This window comes from Mobula birostris, chromosome 11 (genome assembly GCF_030028105.1).
Source record: "Mobula birostris isolate sMobBir1 chromosome 11, sMobBir1.hap1, whole genome shotgun sequence".
Lineage (NCBI taxonomy): Eukaryota > Metazoa > Chordata > Chondrichthyes > Myliobatiformes > Myliobatidae > Mobula > Mobula birostris.
This window is the reverse complement of record NC_092380.1, coordinates 4,499,010-4,514,119: the sequence shown is the minus strand read 5'-3', so window position 1 is coordinate 4,514,119 and position 15,110 is coordinate 4,499,010. Positions and strand designations below refer to the sequence as shown.

Below are 15,110 nucleotides of genomic sequence, written 5' to 3'. Positions count from 1 at the left end.
TAAGCAGGTGTTACACCTTGCCCAAGGGTGACCTGCAGAGGCTGGGGCAGGGAAGAAGTGCCTTACATCTCTTTTGGTAGAGACACATCCTGATCCCACCACTCTGAAACCAGAGCACCCGGACGAAACCCACCCAGTCAGGGGGAAGAACATATAAACTACTTCCAAACCGCGGCAAGAATCGAACCCTGATCGCTAACAGTAACGTCCTTATACAACAGAGAGTCGAAATAAACTGAAAATCTGTTATCCTATTAGGTAAAATGCACCATTTTTCACTATGGCTTTACCCCAAGCAGCTAGACAATAACATCAACTAAATTTATCCTAAGCACAAGAGATTCTGCAGATGCTGGAAATCCAGAGCAACACACACACAATGTTGGAGGAACTCAGCAGGTCAGGCAGCATCTATGGGAATGAATAAACAGTCAATGTTTCAGGCCCAGAACCTTCTTCAGGACTGAGAAGGAAGGGGGAAGGCGCAAGAATGAAAGGTGGGGGGGGAGAGGAAAGAGGCTAGCTAGAAGGTGGTGGGTGAAGTCAGGAGGGTGGGAAACACAAACAACAGGAATTCTGCGGATGCTGGAAATTCAAGCAACACAAATCAAAGTTGCTGGTGAATGCAGCAGGCCAGGCAGCATCTCTAGGAAGAAGTAACATCAAGGGCTGGAGAGGAAGGGGTCTGATGGGAGAGAAGAATGGGCCATAGGAGAAAGGGAAAAAGACAGAGGGGCACCAATGGGAGGTGATAGGCAGGAGAGGAGAAGAGGTAGGAGGCAAAAGTAGGGAACAGAAGAAGAGAGAAGGGGAAGGTGAAAAAAATTATCCCACCCACCTGGCTTCACCTGTGGACGCTGCCTGACCTGCTGAGTTGCTCCGGCATTTTGTGTGTGTTACACAACTTATTTGCTCTCTTTCGTAAATCTACTTTCCACTTGGTCTTAAACTAATTGCCGATGTCCCTACGCAGATTTCTACATTCATATTAAAGAATTTAGGTATGAACTTTATTAAGTCACTCTCAAATTCAATTTAAAATGCTGTCATATTATTATCTGTCTTTCTCAGAATTGTTAATTAACTAACGCACTGCATAACAATAAATTTTAAATGGGCTGCCCCTAGTTAGTTCCTTGATTTAGAAGACAATTAAATCTCTGACTGGATCAGGACACTGAATAGCAATGGTTATGTACAGACCATCCCTGGGTTATGAATTCCTAACTTATGGACCTTTCTCCATATGAGCCCATAAGACCATAAGAGATAGGAGCAGAATTAGGCCATTTTGCCCATTGAGTCTGCTCCACTGTTTCATCATGGCTGATCCATTTTCCCTCTCAGTCCCTGTCTCCTGCCTTCTCCCTGTAACCCTTCATGCCTTGACTAATCAATCAACCTCTGCCTTAAATATACCCAATGACTTAGCCTCCACAGCCACTTTCCACAAATTCACCACTCTCTGGCTCGAGAAATTCCTCCTCATCTCTGTTCTAAAAGGATGCCCCTCTACTTCCAGGCTGTATCCTCTGGTCTTAGACTCACCAACCATAGCAAACATCCTCTCCACATTCACTCTCTCGAGGCCTTTTGACATTTGATAGGTTTCAATGTGGTCACCCCTCATTCTTCTGAATTCCAGTGAGTAGAGGCCCAGAGCCATCAAGTCCTCCTCAGATGACAAATTATTCGATCCCAGAATCGTTTTCATGAACCTCCTTTGAACCCCCTCCAATGTCAGCACATCCTTCCTTAGATAAGGGGCCCAAAACTGCTCACAATACCCCAAGTGAGGCCGCACCAGTGCTTTATAAAGCCTCAACATTACATCCTTGCTTTTATATTCTGGTCCTCTCGAAATGAATCCTGACATCACATTTGCATTCCACACCACAGACTCAACCTGCAAATTAACCTTTAGGGAACCCTGCACAAGGACTCCCAAGTCCCTTTGCCCATCAGATTTTGGAATCTTCTCTCCATTATTATTCTCTCCAATAATATGAACCAAATTATAACTTAAGTCCGACATAATTTTAGATATTATTTCCTAATGGCAGTATTAGTCTCCTCTCTCTCTCTCTCTCCAATTTTAGTAATTGTTTCTTTTTTTTTTATCAGTCTTATTTTATTTTGATAGCATTTCTTTATTTATTTTACTTAGAGATACAGAGTGGAACAGGCTCTTCCGGCCCAGTGACCTGCACCACCCACCGATTTAACCCCAGCCTAATCACAGGACAATTTACAAAGACCAATTAACCTACCAACTGGTGCATCTTTGGACTCTGGGAGGAAATCGGAGCACCCGGAGGAAACCCTCGTGCACACGGGAAGGAACGTACAAACTTGCTTACAGAGGAGGTGGGAACTGAGCTCCGAATTTCGACGCCCCGAGCTGTAGCAGCGGTGAGCTACGCTACTGTGGCACCCCAGTGCTATGGAGGTGTGGTTACCATATTGAATGATTTTGTGTCCTTTCCAACGAAGGAATAAAATCTATTGATGGACGCCATTAAAAATGGAACCCGTTCATCATTTGAGGGCGGCGTACAACTGGACAATGACCTGGAGGTCTAGACTCAGCTAATTAAATAAATAGGGTTGCAGGGTGCAGATACCTCTCTACCAAAGGAGGTGTAAGGTTCTCCTTCCCTCTGTTAGCCTGCAGATCCCCTGCTTAGCCTCCCGCACCCCCCCCCACCGAAGATCAGGGTCACGTGAAACCATGGGAGCAGGTGGTGGATGGTCGTATGAGCAGCTGGTGCATATCACAAGTCCTGGTTACACTATCACTGACGCCAGGCAGACTATCTCTGAAAAGTATTGATAATGGCTGGGGTCACCCATCTTTTAAAGACACTGCCCAGAAGAAGGCAGTGAATGGCAAGCCACTTCTATCGAAAAGTTTGCCAAGAACATTCATGGTCAAGGAAAGACGATGATCGCCTACGTCATTCATCACAGCGCATAATGAATGAACAAATTAAATAATCTAGCACTTATAAGAAAGTGAGTAACTGTAACTATGAACCTACTGGATTGCTGTGCAATCTACCTGGTTCCTAACATCTTTCAGGGAAGAGATCTGCTGCCTATCCAGACCGACCAATATGCTTGATTTGTAACTGGATAATGAAAGGGTTTAACAAGACACTGAACTCAGAGGGCATTTAGAGAGGGACGTTTTATGCCTGACTTCACAAACACAATCCTATCCCATGGACAATCACTGAACAGGTTCTGTGAACTTACCTTTTACAGTGTTAATGCACAACTGATTCACCACATGTGAAGGCCAGGGGCTGGACTTGGTTGTCAGAGGCAATTTGAGACGCACGCCATTGGGAGCATTTTGATAGATAGTGGGAGCTTCTCCCCAGTTCCACCCCCTGGCTATGACAACCTTACATTTGTATGTTCTCCCCGTGGCTACATGTGTTTCCTCTAGGGTCTTCAGTTTCTCCTACATTCCAAAAGCGTACAGGTAGTACATTGTGGGCATGCTATGTCAGTGCTAGAAGCTTGGGCAATACTTGTGGGCTGCCCCCAGCCCATTCTTGGACCGTGTTGGTTGTTAACACAAACATCACATTTCACTCTGAGTCTTGATGTTTCAGTTTACATGTGACAAACACAGCTAATCTTACTTCTTACTTCCAATACTCTGTTTGATCCATAAGGCTAATTGTGTAATGCAGAGGATTCCGATTAATTGGGACCAGTATGTATTGGCTCGATTAAGCAGCTGCCCCAATGAGCCAAATGTCAATGGAAATAGTTTTTAAAAGTATGAGAAAGACAAACTCCACCGTAAACTGGGGTATCGCTTCGTTGAGCACCTCCACTCCATCCACCTCAAGCGGACGGCCAAACATTTTAATTCCCATTCCCATTCCCGTTCCCAGATGTCAGTTCATGGCCTCCTCTTGTGCCAAAATGAGGCCACCCTTCAGGGAGCGACACCTTATATTCCGTCTGGGCAGCTCCAACCTGATGGCATGAGTATTGATTTCTCCTCCCGGTAAACAAATTTCTACCCTCCCACCTCTATTCCCCACTCTGACCTTTTACCTCTTGTTACCTGCCTATTGCTTCCCGCTGGGTCCCCTCCTCCTTCCCTTTCTCCCATGGTCCACTCTCCTCTCCTGTCAGATTCCTTCTTCTCCAGCCCTTGACCATTCCCACCCACCTAGCTTCACCTATTGCCTTCTAGTCAGCCTCTTTCCCCTCTCCCCACCTTTTTATTCTGGCATTTCCCTGCCTCACTCTCAGTCCTGAAGAAGGGTCTCGGCCCAAAACATCGACTGTTTACTTATTTCCATAGATGCTGCCTGACCTGCTGAGTTCCTCCAACGTTTTGTGTGTGTTGCTTTGGATTTCTAGCATCTACAGGCTACTGGTTAACTGAGTAAAAAAGTATGCATTTAAATTAGAACAGATTAGAACACAACCAATGCCACTGGTAATAATCTGTCTTCTCCGACAATGACAGGAAACCTGTGCGGGAGAGTTTTAAAAGTGGATAAGAGAGTTCTACTCTCTCGACCTCAGAAGTCCGGGTCCAGTTTGACGTCACAACTGAGGTCTTCCTTGGTTGCAGTGGATGACCATGATGTCTTCTGTACCTGGTCATGCCCTTCGCTCTCCACTGAGCGTTACACAGCTGCCTTCCTGGCCGTTGGACCTCACCGTGTCTCTCATCCACCCAGTCTAACGGGGATGACTTCACATGCTAGGACAGGTACGTCTCTATCTCACCGGGTATGAGGGCCTCTGGCTCTCCTCACCTGGTTAGCCCCCCCTGTTGAAGTGGTGTACCATAACCACCTGTTGCAAAGATCACTGCTTTTTCAACATAAACACACGCTATTTAAAACCTGTTCGCTCTCAGCACAAGTGCACGCGACTGACTCTACTTAGCAAGTTTCCTGTCCCAAGTAAGCGGCACAGTGTCCCGTCCAAAGGGACTCCCAGTAACGTCCTCGATTCGTTTTTGTTCTTTAAGGGTTGACCCAAATAAGCGGCTGCCCTGATTAACCGATGGCCCAATTAACCAGAATCCACTGTACTTAGACGCTGTCCACCTAATCCATCGGATCACTTGCGGAAACAGCTAATACCTTCCCGCCATCAAAGGGTCTGCTCATTTGGGTATGGACTGCCAGTCATTTAGAGTCACTCTGCCTCAAAATTATCTCTTCTCCACAGAGAATTGTCATGCAAAAGGTGACCAGGTGAGCACCTGGCCTCCAGAATAACCTTTCACAAGCACCAGCCACACCGGCGGTTTCTGGAACAGTTACTACCCGACAAGCATCAGACTCCTGAACCAGTGGGGATAGCTTCAAACTTCGTTCAGCTCACGTGCACTTATTCCACAACCCGTGGACTCACGATCAAGGACTCTACAATTCAGTGTCATTTTTTTACTTTTTAAAAGTTATTTGAATGATTTGTCTTCACTTGCACTTTAGTTGTTCATCAGTTTCTTTTAGGTTTTTCTTAACTTCTATTGAGTTTCTTTATTTTCCTGTAAATGCCTGCAAGAAAATTAATTTCAAGGTGCCATCTACGTACAGCACTGTAAAAAAATCTTAGGCACATATATATAGCTAGGGTGCATAAGACTTTTACACGGTACTATATTGGTCAAGGTGGGGTGAGAGCAAGTTTGTAAACGTCATGGGAGCAAATGATGTTCGGAATGGCAAAGGTGGAGTGCCACAGGAGGGGTGTGGGACAGGTAGCAGAGAAGCACAGCCAGGGGCAGGTGGCGTGGGGAGGTGCAGGCACAGGCACACCTGAGACACCAGGCAAGGTAATTTGATTCCAAACAACTGGTTTATTGATCATTACAGAATGTCTCTCTGGTGCATCCTGCTCCCTCCCCTCTCCCTTCCCCTTTTCCCAACCATGATTCCCCTCTCCCTGCCCCCTTCCCGCTCCCAGTCCACAATAGAGACCCATATCTGAATCAGATTTATCATCACTCATCTATGTCATGAAATTTGGTTTTTTTTGTGGCAGCAGCACAGTGCAATACATAAAATTACTACAGTACTTTGCAAAAGTCTTAGACACCCTAGCTAGATATACGTGCCTAAGACTTTGCACATTACTGTATTTAGATGGTAAAGTTACTTCATACTTTGAACGATGAAGGAGGCTATTTGACCATCTAGCATCCAACTACTTTAATCCTCTCCCTGTCCCATTTGATTCTCCCCATATTCCCAACAATTCCTCCAACTTCAAAAAACAAGAGAAAATCTGCGGATGCTGGAAATCCAAGCAACACAGACAAAATGCTGGAGGAACTCAGCAGGCCAGGCAGTATCTATGGAAAAGAGTCAACAGTCAAGGTTTCAGGCTGAGATCCTTCCCAGTCCTGATGAAGGGTCTCAGCCCAAAACCTCGACTGTCCTCTTTTTCATAGATGCTGCCAGGCCTCCTGAGTTCCTCCAACTTTTCAACTTTCATGTCTTTGATATGCGGGAGGAAACTGAAGCACTCGGGAGAAACTCGCGCCTTGACAAGGAGAACGTGCAGACTCCACACAGAGAGCGATAGTCGCTGGATCCATGAGGCTGAAGCTTTACTAGCTGTTGTGCAGTGCCACTCAAGCATGGGACAACAGATTGAAGGAAGGCAGTGGATTCTGCTCTTGCCATGTCCAGATAGGTGACACCCCAACAGAAGTAATCTGATGGGCATCCACAGGAACCATAGGACATAGTGGCAGAATGGCATTGAGGGAAGTGGGTTTGAACTGCACCCTTCGTACTTCTACAATATAGCCCACTGCTTCCAAATTTCTGCCCCAATCACCTCAACAAGAACATGAGATAATGAGATAAAGAGTCCTTAAAGTAAGATCATTGGATGTGGGAACATCTCAGTGGATGGGCAAGTGAGTGTAGTTATCCCCTTTTGTTCGAGAGCCTGATGATCAAGGAGTAGTAACAGTTCTTGAATCTGGTGGTGCAAGTCCTGAGGCTCCTGTACCTTCTACCTGATGGCAGCAGCGAGAAGAGAGCATGGCCTGGGTGGTGGGGATCCCTGATGATAGATGCTGCTTTATTACAACAGCGTTTCATACAGATGTGCTCCATGGTTCGGAGGGTTTTATTTGTCTATTGAGATACAGCCTGGAAAAGACCCTTTGGTCCTTCGAACCGCACCACCCAGCAACCTGCCAATTTAATCCTAGCCCAATCACGCGACAATTTACCAATTAACCTACCAACCGGTATGTCTTATAGTCATACTTTATTATCCCGAGTATGACTATAAGACATACCGGTTGGTAGGTTAATTGGTAAATTGTCGCGTGATTGGGCTAGGATTAAATTGGCAGATTGCTGGGTGGTGTCTTTGGACTGTGGGAGGAAATGGGAGCCTACAGCCTCAGGCTGTAGCTGAGTGGTAGAGTCTGCTGTAGTTAATAGGAATTTTATTTTATTTCTTTTAGTTACATCAAGAAATAGGCCCTTCCGGCCTGTCAACCTGCACCGCCCGTCAACCTGCACCGCCCAACAGCAGTGATTTAACCCTAACCCTGTCACGGGACAATTTACAAATGACCAATTCTCTCACCCAATACGCCTCAGGAGTGTGGGAGGCGACGGGAGCGCATGAAGGAACCCACACGTTCCACGGGGTGTGCGTACAGATGACATCTGAATTGAACGCCGAACTCCGACACCTCGAGCTATAATAGCACTGCGCTAACCACAGCACCCACGGAATGCTGGGAGAATAACTGAGGCGGCACAGTAGCGCAGTGGTTAGCACGACGCTCCACGGTACCGCCGATCCAGGTTCAATTCCTGCTCCTGCCTATAAGGAGTCTATACGTTCTCACCATGACCGCGTGGGTTTCCTCCGGGTGCTCTGGTTTCCTCCCACATTCCAAAGGCGTACTGGTTGGTGGGTTATTGGTCATCGTAAATAGTCCTGTGATTAGGCTAGGATTAAATCAGGGATTGCTGGGAGGTGTGGCTCAAAGGCTCAGAAGGGCTTATTCCTCGCTGTATTAGTTAATTAAATAGGACCTAAACAGGTTTCTCATGGTCAGTGTGAAACCAGTGGACTGAGGGGCCTCGAACTTTGCTGGCTGCTCCATGATTTAAGAGTTCTGATTGAACACGTTGCCCGTGAGGTTGTTAGTCGGTGAGGAGTCTGCACACCCTCCCTGTGCCCACATCGGCTACCTCCACGGGCAGGTTGGTGGGTTAACTATGCAGGTGAGTGGTAGAATAAGGTGGGGAGGGAATTGGTGAGACCTCGCAGAGGTCGGCAAGATCATACGGCACAGTAACTGGGTGCGCTGGCTTCCTCCCACAGTCCAAAGACGTGCCGGGCATTGTAAATTGTCCCGTGATAACATTAGGGTTAAACCGAGGTTGTCAGGGGTTGCTGGATGGCGCGGCTCGAAGGACAGGCTATTCCACGCAGTAACTCAATAAATAAATAAATTCATTTAGAGGTCAGGATTGAACTGGATCAGCTTATGACCCTCGTACTCCGTGAGGCTATCATGTGAACGGATCTAGGACCTTTGCGCAGGCTAACTGCTACACCTGGACTACACACTGCAAGCAGAGCGGTGCAGCGCGGAGAGCCAGAACAGCTTATTCCACGCTGTATCTCTCAGTAAGGATTGACACAGGGCAGGGAAAAGGTCTAAGACGTGATGGCATAGGTTGTCCAATGCATAAAGACAAGAGTGGTCTGGATGGGAAACAGCTTCTTCCCTCAGGCCATTAGGCTTCTGATCTTTCTGCCGCATCGCATTAAAGTATCACTGGTTAATCTGTTCTGTACCGCACAATATTTATGCACTTTAATTTAGGTAACACACTCAAAATGCCAGAGGAACTCAGCAGGTCAGGCGACATCTATGGAAAAGAGTAAACAGTCGACGTTTTGGGCCGAGACCCTTCATCAGGACTCTCATCACACTTCATCAGGGTCTCGACCCGAAACGGCGACTGTTTACTCTTTTCCACAGATGCTGCCTGGCCTGCTGAGTTCCTCCAGCATTTTGTGAGTGTGTTGCTTTGGATTTCCAGCATCTGCAGATTTCCTCTTGTTTGTGATATACACTTTAGTTCACTCATGTGTAATCCAGCTGTAGATTTCATCCTTACTTTCATAAGTTATTATGTGTTATGTGTGTTCTGTGTACACCCTGTTTTACACACTGGTTCGGAGAAACATTGTCTCATTTGACAGAATACGTGTATATAGTTAAATGACAATAAACTTGACTTGACTTGATGTCCACAATGTTCATCAGAGCTACAGAAAACACAACGTGATGTCCTCTCTTGCCTATGAAAATACTCCTCTGTCTTTGCCCTGAACCCAACTGAACTGAACTGAACTATACTGAAATGTGCCTTTTGTGCTTTATATTCTGTTTTAAATCATTTTTTGCTGTCATTTGCATAATTTTTTTGCGTATGATTGGGAAGCGGGGTTTGATGTTTTTCTTTGGGCAGGTTAGTTCCATGGTTTTCCTTGTTTCCATAAGACCATAAGACCATAAGACAAAGGAGCAGAAGTCAGCCATTCGGCCCATCGAGTCTGCTCCACCATTTTATCATGAGCTGATCCATTCTCCCATTTAGTCCCACTGCCCCTTTGATGCCCTGGCTACTCAGATACCTATCAATCTCTGCCTTAAATACACCCAATGACTTGGCCTCCACTGCTGCCTGTGGCAACAAATTTCATAGATTCACCACCCTCTGACTAGAAAAATGTCTTCGCATCTCTGTTCTGAATGGGCACCCTTCAATCCTTAAGTCATGCCTTCTCGTACTAGACTCCCCCATCATGGGAAACAACTTTGCCACATCCACTCTGTCCATGCCTTTCAACATTCGAAATGTTTCTATGAGGTCTCCCCTCATTCTTCTAAACTCCAAGGGATACAGTCCAAGAGCGGACAAACGTTCCTCATATGTTAACCCTCTCATTCCCGGAATCATTCTAGTGAATCTTCTCTGTACCCTCTCCAACATCAGTACATCCTTTCTTAAATCAGGAGACCAAAACTGCCCACAGTACTCCAAGTGAGGTCTCACCAGCGCCTTATAGAGCCTCAACATCACATCCCTGCTCCTATACTCTATTCCTCTCGAAACGAATGCCAACATTGCATTCGCCTTCTTCACTACTGACTCAACCTGGAGGTTAACTTTAAGGGTACCCTGTACGAGGGCTCCCAAGTCCCGTTGCATCTCAGAACTTTGAATAATAGCCTGCCCGTTTATTTTTTCTGCCAAAGTGCATAACCATACACTTTCCAACATTATACTTCATTTGCCACTTCTCTGCCGATTCTTCCAATCTATCCAGGTCTCTCTGCAGACTCTCCGTTTCCTCAGCACTACCGGCCCCTCCACCTATCTTCGTATCATCAGCAAACTTAGCCACAAAGCCATCTATTCCATAATCTAAATCGTTGATGTACAATGTAAAAAGAAGCGGCCCCAACACGGACCCCTGTGGAAAACCACTGGTAACCGGCAGCCCATCAAAATAGGATCCCTTTATTCCCACTCTCTGTTTCCTGCCAATCAGCCAACGCTCTATCCACGTACGTAACTTTCCCGTAATTCCCTGGGCTCTTATCTTGTTAAGTAGCCTCATGTGTGGCACCTTGTCAAAGGCCTTCTGAAAATCCAAATACACAACATCCACTGCATCTCCCTTGTCTAGCCTACTTGTAATTTCCTCAAAAAATTGTAATAGGTTTGTCAGGCAGGATTTTCCTTTAAGGAATCCATGCTGAGTTCTGCCTATCTTGTCACATGCCTCCAGGTACTCTGTAACCTCATCCTTGACAATCAACTCCAACAACTTCCTAACCACCGACGTCAAGCTAACAGGTCTATAATTTCCCTTTTGCTTCCTTTCCCCCTTCTTAAATAGCAGAGTGACATTTGCAATCTTCCGGTCCTCCGGAACCATGCCAGAATCTATTGACTTTTGAAAGATCATCACTAATGCCTCCGCAATCTCCACAGCTACTTCCTTCAGAACACGAGGTTGCATTCCATCTGGTCCGGGAGATTTATCTACCTTTAGACTATTCAGCTTTCTGAGTACTTTCTCTGTCGTAATTGTGACTGCGCACACTTCTCTTCCCTGCCACCCTTGAGTGTCCGGTATACTGCTGATGTCTTCCTCAGTGAAGACTGATGCAAAATACTCGTTCAGTTCCTCTGCCATCTCCTTATCTCCCATTACAATTTCTCCAGCATCATTTTCTATTGGTCCTATATCTACTCTCACCTGTCTTTTACTCCTTATATACTTGAAAAAGCTTTTAGTATCCTCTTTGAAATTATTTGTTAGCTTCCTTTCATAGTTAATCTTTTCCCTCTTAATGACCTTCTTGGTTTCCTTTTGTAAGATTTTAAAAACTTCCCAATCCTCTGTCTTCCCACTAATTCTTGCCTCCTTGTATGCCCTCTCCTTTGCTTTAACTTTGTCTTTGACTTCTCTTGTCAACCACGGTTGCATCCTTTTTCCACTCGAAAATTTCTTCTTTTTTGGAATATGCCTGTCTTGCACCTTCCTCAGTTCTGGCATAAACTCCAGCCACTGCTGCTCTGCCGTCCTTCCTGCCAGTGTCCCTTTCCAGTCAACTTTGGCCAGTTCCTCTCTCATGCCACTGTAATTTCCTTTACTCCCCTGAAATACCGACACATCAGATTTCGGCTTCTCTTTTTCAAATTTCACAGTGAACTCAATCATGTTATGATCACTGCCTCCTAAGGGTTCCTTCACCTCAATCTCTCTAATCATCTCCGGTTCATTACACAATACCCAATCCAGTACAGCCGATCCCCTAGTGGGCTCAACAACAAGCTGTTCTAAAAAGCCATCTTGCAGACATTCTACAAATTCTCTCTCTTGAGATCCAGTGCCGACCTGATTTTTCCAATCCACTCACATGTTAAAATCCCCCACAATTATCATAACACTGCCCTTCTGACAAGTTGTAATTTGTAGTCCACATCCCTGCAGCTGTTTGGAGGCCTATAAATAACTGCCATCAGGGTCCTTTTACTCCTGCTATTTCTTAGCTCAACTCATAAAGATTCTGCACCTTCCGATCCTATATCACCTCTCTCTAATGATTTAATATCATTTCTTACCAATAAAGCCACGCCTCCCCCTCTGCCCACCTTCCTATCCTTCCGATACACCGTGTATCCTTGGACGTTCAGCTCCCAGAGACATGCATCCTTTAGCCAGGTTTCATGGCTGTCTGTGAGGAAGACAAATCTCAGGGTGCGGAAAACAGTCTGAAACTAGATGGCATAGATTGTGTGTTTAGAATTTCAATATTATTTGAGTAATCTTGTATAAATATTGTTTCAGCATTCTTCTTCATTTAAATAATCAATTATGGGTGAGATGTAAAAATATCTAAAGTGCATACATTATCACTCTACCACGTGATACGTGCACACCTCGCTAAAAGTAAGGACGAAGTTACACCTGCATTCCCGTACTCCTGAATTCATTTGAATTAGCTTTATTGTTTTGAACTTACAAAACATAACACCATATTTTTAAGTTCAGAGAAGAAAGATTCAAAGGGGGCCAAATGATCGAGTTTGCTGGCACAGAGGTTGTTATTGGGGTGTAGAATTGTTATTTTTCTTATCGTTTAACTTTCTTATAATTGTTTGTATTTTAATATGTTCAGCCTAAATATATGTGATTGCTCAGTGAGTTTTCTATTTACAGTTGCCTTTGTATTTTTCTGGAAACTTCTTGGTTTTAGTGACAGGTGTCATATTATGAGAATCAGGCCATTTTATTGGTTGACTCTTATCAATGGAATTTTCTGTTATCAGTAGTCCGGCCTGAGAAGACCACAACTATTTTTTAGTCTTTCTCCTTCCACTTTTTCTCTCACCACGTTCCTTCTCCTCCACCTTTGTTCTTTGCAACACTTAATAAAATGATCATCAGCAATAAGCTTTATGCCTCATTCTTGACTTCCAAAGTCAAAAGCATCAGGAAACAATGGTACGTCTGTGTCATAAGCTGCCTGAGGCGGTGGTAGAGGCAGGTTCAATTACACTTAAAAGCCATTTGGATACATTCACAGATAGAAAAGGTTTAGAGGGATATTGGCCGAATGCAGGCAAATGGGACTAGCCTTGGTCAACATGAACAAGTTGGGCTGAAGGGCCTATTTCCATATTGTATAGGTCTATGACTCTGTGAGTGGAGAATGGGAAATGGATTTAACACAGGATTAGTGTAAATGGGGGTTATTAGTCAGTACGGACTCAACAAACCGAATACCCTAGTCCCGTGCTGTATTGGCCCATAAAGTTCCAACAGGGCTAGAGCGTAGACGGAGTCGAAGATGTCTACAAACCACAGAGAAGACTTACCTGCCCGGTTTATTTCGATGATCTCCTCTTGGGCTAGAGGGCAGGAGTCACCTTGGGCACTCCTCTGTGGGGACTTGATGTCAGGCTTACAATAGTTGGGAGAGCCCGGCTGGGGTGCCCGGGGAATGTGCTTGTTCTTCTTTTTTGGTAACTTTTGCTTGGCCATAGCCAAGGAATAGTACATGCCAAAGTTATTGACTATGACAGGGACCGGCATAGCGATGGTCAGCACCCCGGCCAAGGCGCAGAGAGCTCCCACCAACATCCCGGACCAGGTTTCCGGATACATGTCCCCGTAACCCAGGGTTGTCATGGTTACCACAGCCCACCAGAAGCCGATGGGAATGTTCTTGAAGCTGGTGTGCTTGCTGCCCGTGATGTCTTCGGGGTCGGCCCCTATCCTCTCGGCGTAGTAGATCATGGTGGCGAAGATCAGGACCCCGAGGGCCAGGAAGATGATCAGCAGGAGGAACTCGTTTGTGCTGGCCCTCAGCGTGTGGCCCAGGACACGCAGCCCGATGAAGTGGCGGGTGAGTTTGAAGATACGCAGGATCCGGACAAAGCGCACCACACGCAGGAAACCCAAGACGTCCTTGGCAGCCTTGGAAGAGAGTCCACTCAGGCCGACCTCCAGGTAAAAGGGGAGGATGGCCACAAAGTCAATGATGTTCAGCGTGTTCTTAATGAACTCCTTCTTGTCAGGGCAGAACAGGATGCGCATCAGGAACTCAAAGGTGAACCAGACGACGCACATGCCCTCCACGTAGGTGAGGAACGCCTCCGTCTCAATCTCCACGTCCTCCACCACGCTGGTGACGTTGCCCCTGACGATCGTCTCCGTCCTGTTCACTTGGTGGTTGAAAGCTTCATGGGTCTCAAGGCAAAAGGTGGTGATGGATATCAAGATGAAGAAGAGAGATGCAAACGCCACGTACTGCAGGGAAGAAATAAAAGAGGGAGAGGCAAGTTAAGAAAATCAGAACAAACACCACTAAGCACTGGCTAAGGCTCATCTTTCATACTGATATCTGGATCTAGGTCGTAGACATTGCATCCCTGGCCCCACGATGATCTCTCTCAGGTACATGGGGAGAAATATGTCCTCAGCCATACCTGCTCAGTACACAATATAGCAACAACCATTCCAATCAAATTTACAAGGTAGTGGACAATACCTAAGCTACTCTATTGTGTGATCATACAGCAGAACATAGAACAGTACAGTTCAGGCCCTTCAGCACACAATGTTCTGCCAACCTTTTAACCTACTCTGACAAATCTGTCTTCCCTCCTACAAAGACCCCCATTTTTCTGTCATCCATCTGCCTATGAACAATTTCTTGCCCCCTCTTCCTCTATTCCCTGCTCTGACCTTTCACCTCTTCTCGCCTGCCAATTACTAGGTATATCTGGATATATATATATATATAAAAGATGTGTGTGTGTGTATATATATATATATATATATATATATATAATATATCTTATTGCAATTTATATGTGTTTTATGCATTGTGCTGTACCGGTGATGCAGAACAACAGTACGTTGGTGATATTGTTACTGAGATATATTCTGGAATGCGCTGAGACACATCATCTGTGATGTAACCTGGGCCATCGGGCGTTTTATCATCAGACACCCTCACCCAGACGACCCAGCCAGGGTTATCA

General features: G+C 45.6%; 1 protein-coding gene across 1 annotated transcript in view; it reads right to left on the bottom strand.

Annotated features, from left to right (window-relative positions):
• Positions 1-15,110, bottom strand: part of LOC140204757 (voltage-gated potassium channel KCNC1-like) — a 165,675-nt gene that overhangs the window by 70,363 nt on the left and 80,202 nt on the right. Inside the window, exon 2 of the mRNA XM_072271517.1 lies at positions 13,440-14,373. Within this exon, the coding sequence (XP_072127618.1) occupies positions 13,440-14,373 (934 nt within the window). The remainder of the gene's footprint in view (positions 1-13,439; positions 14,374-15,110) is intronic.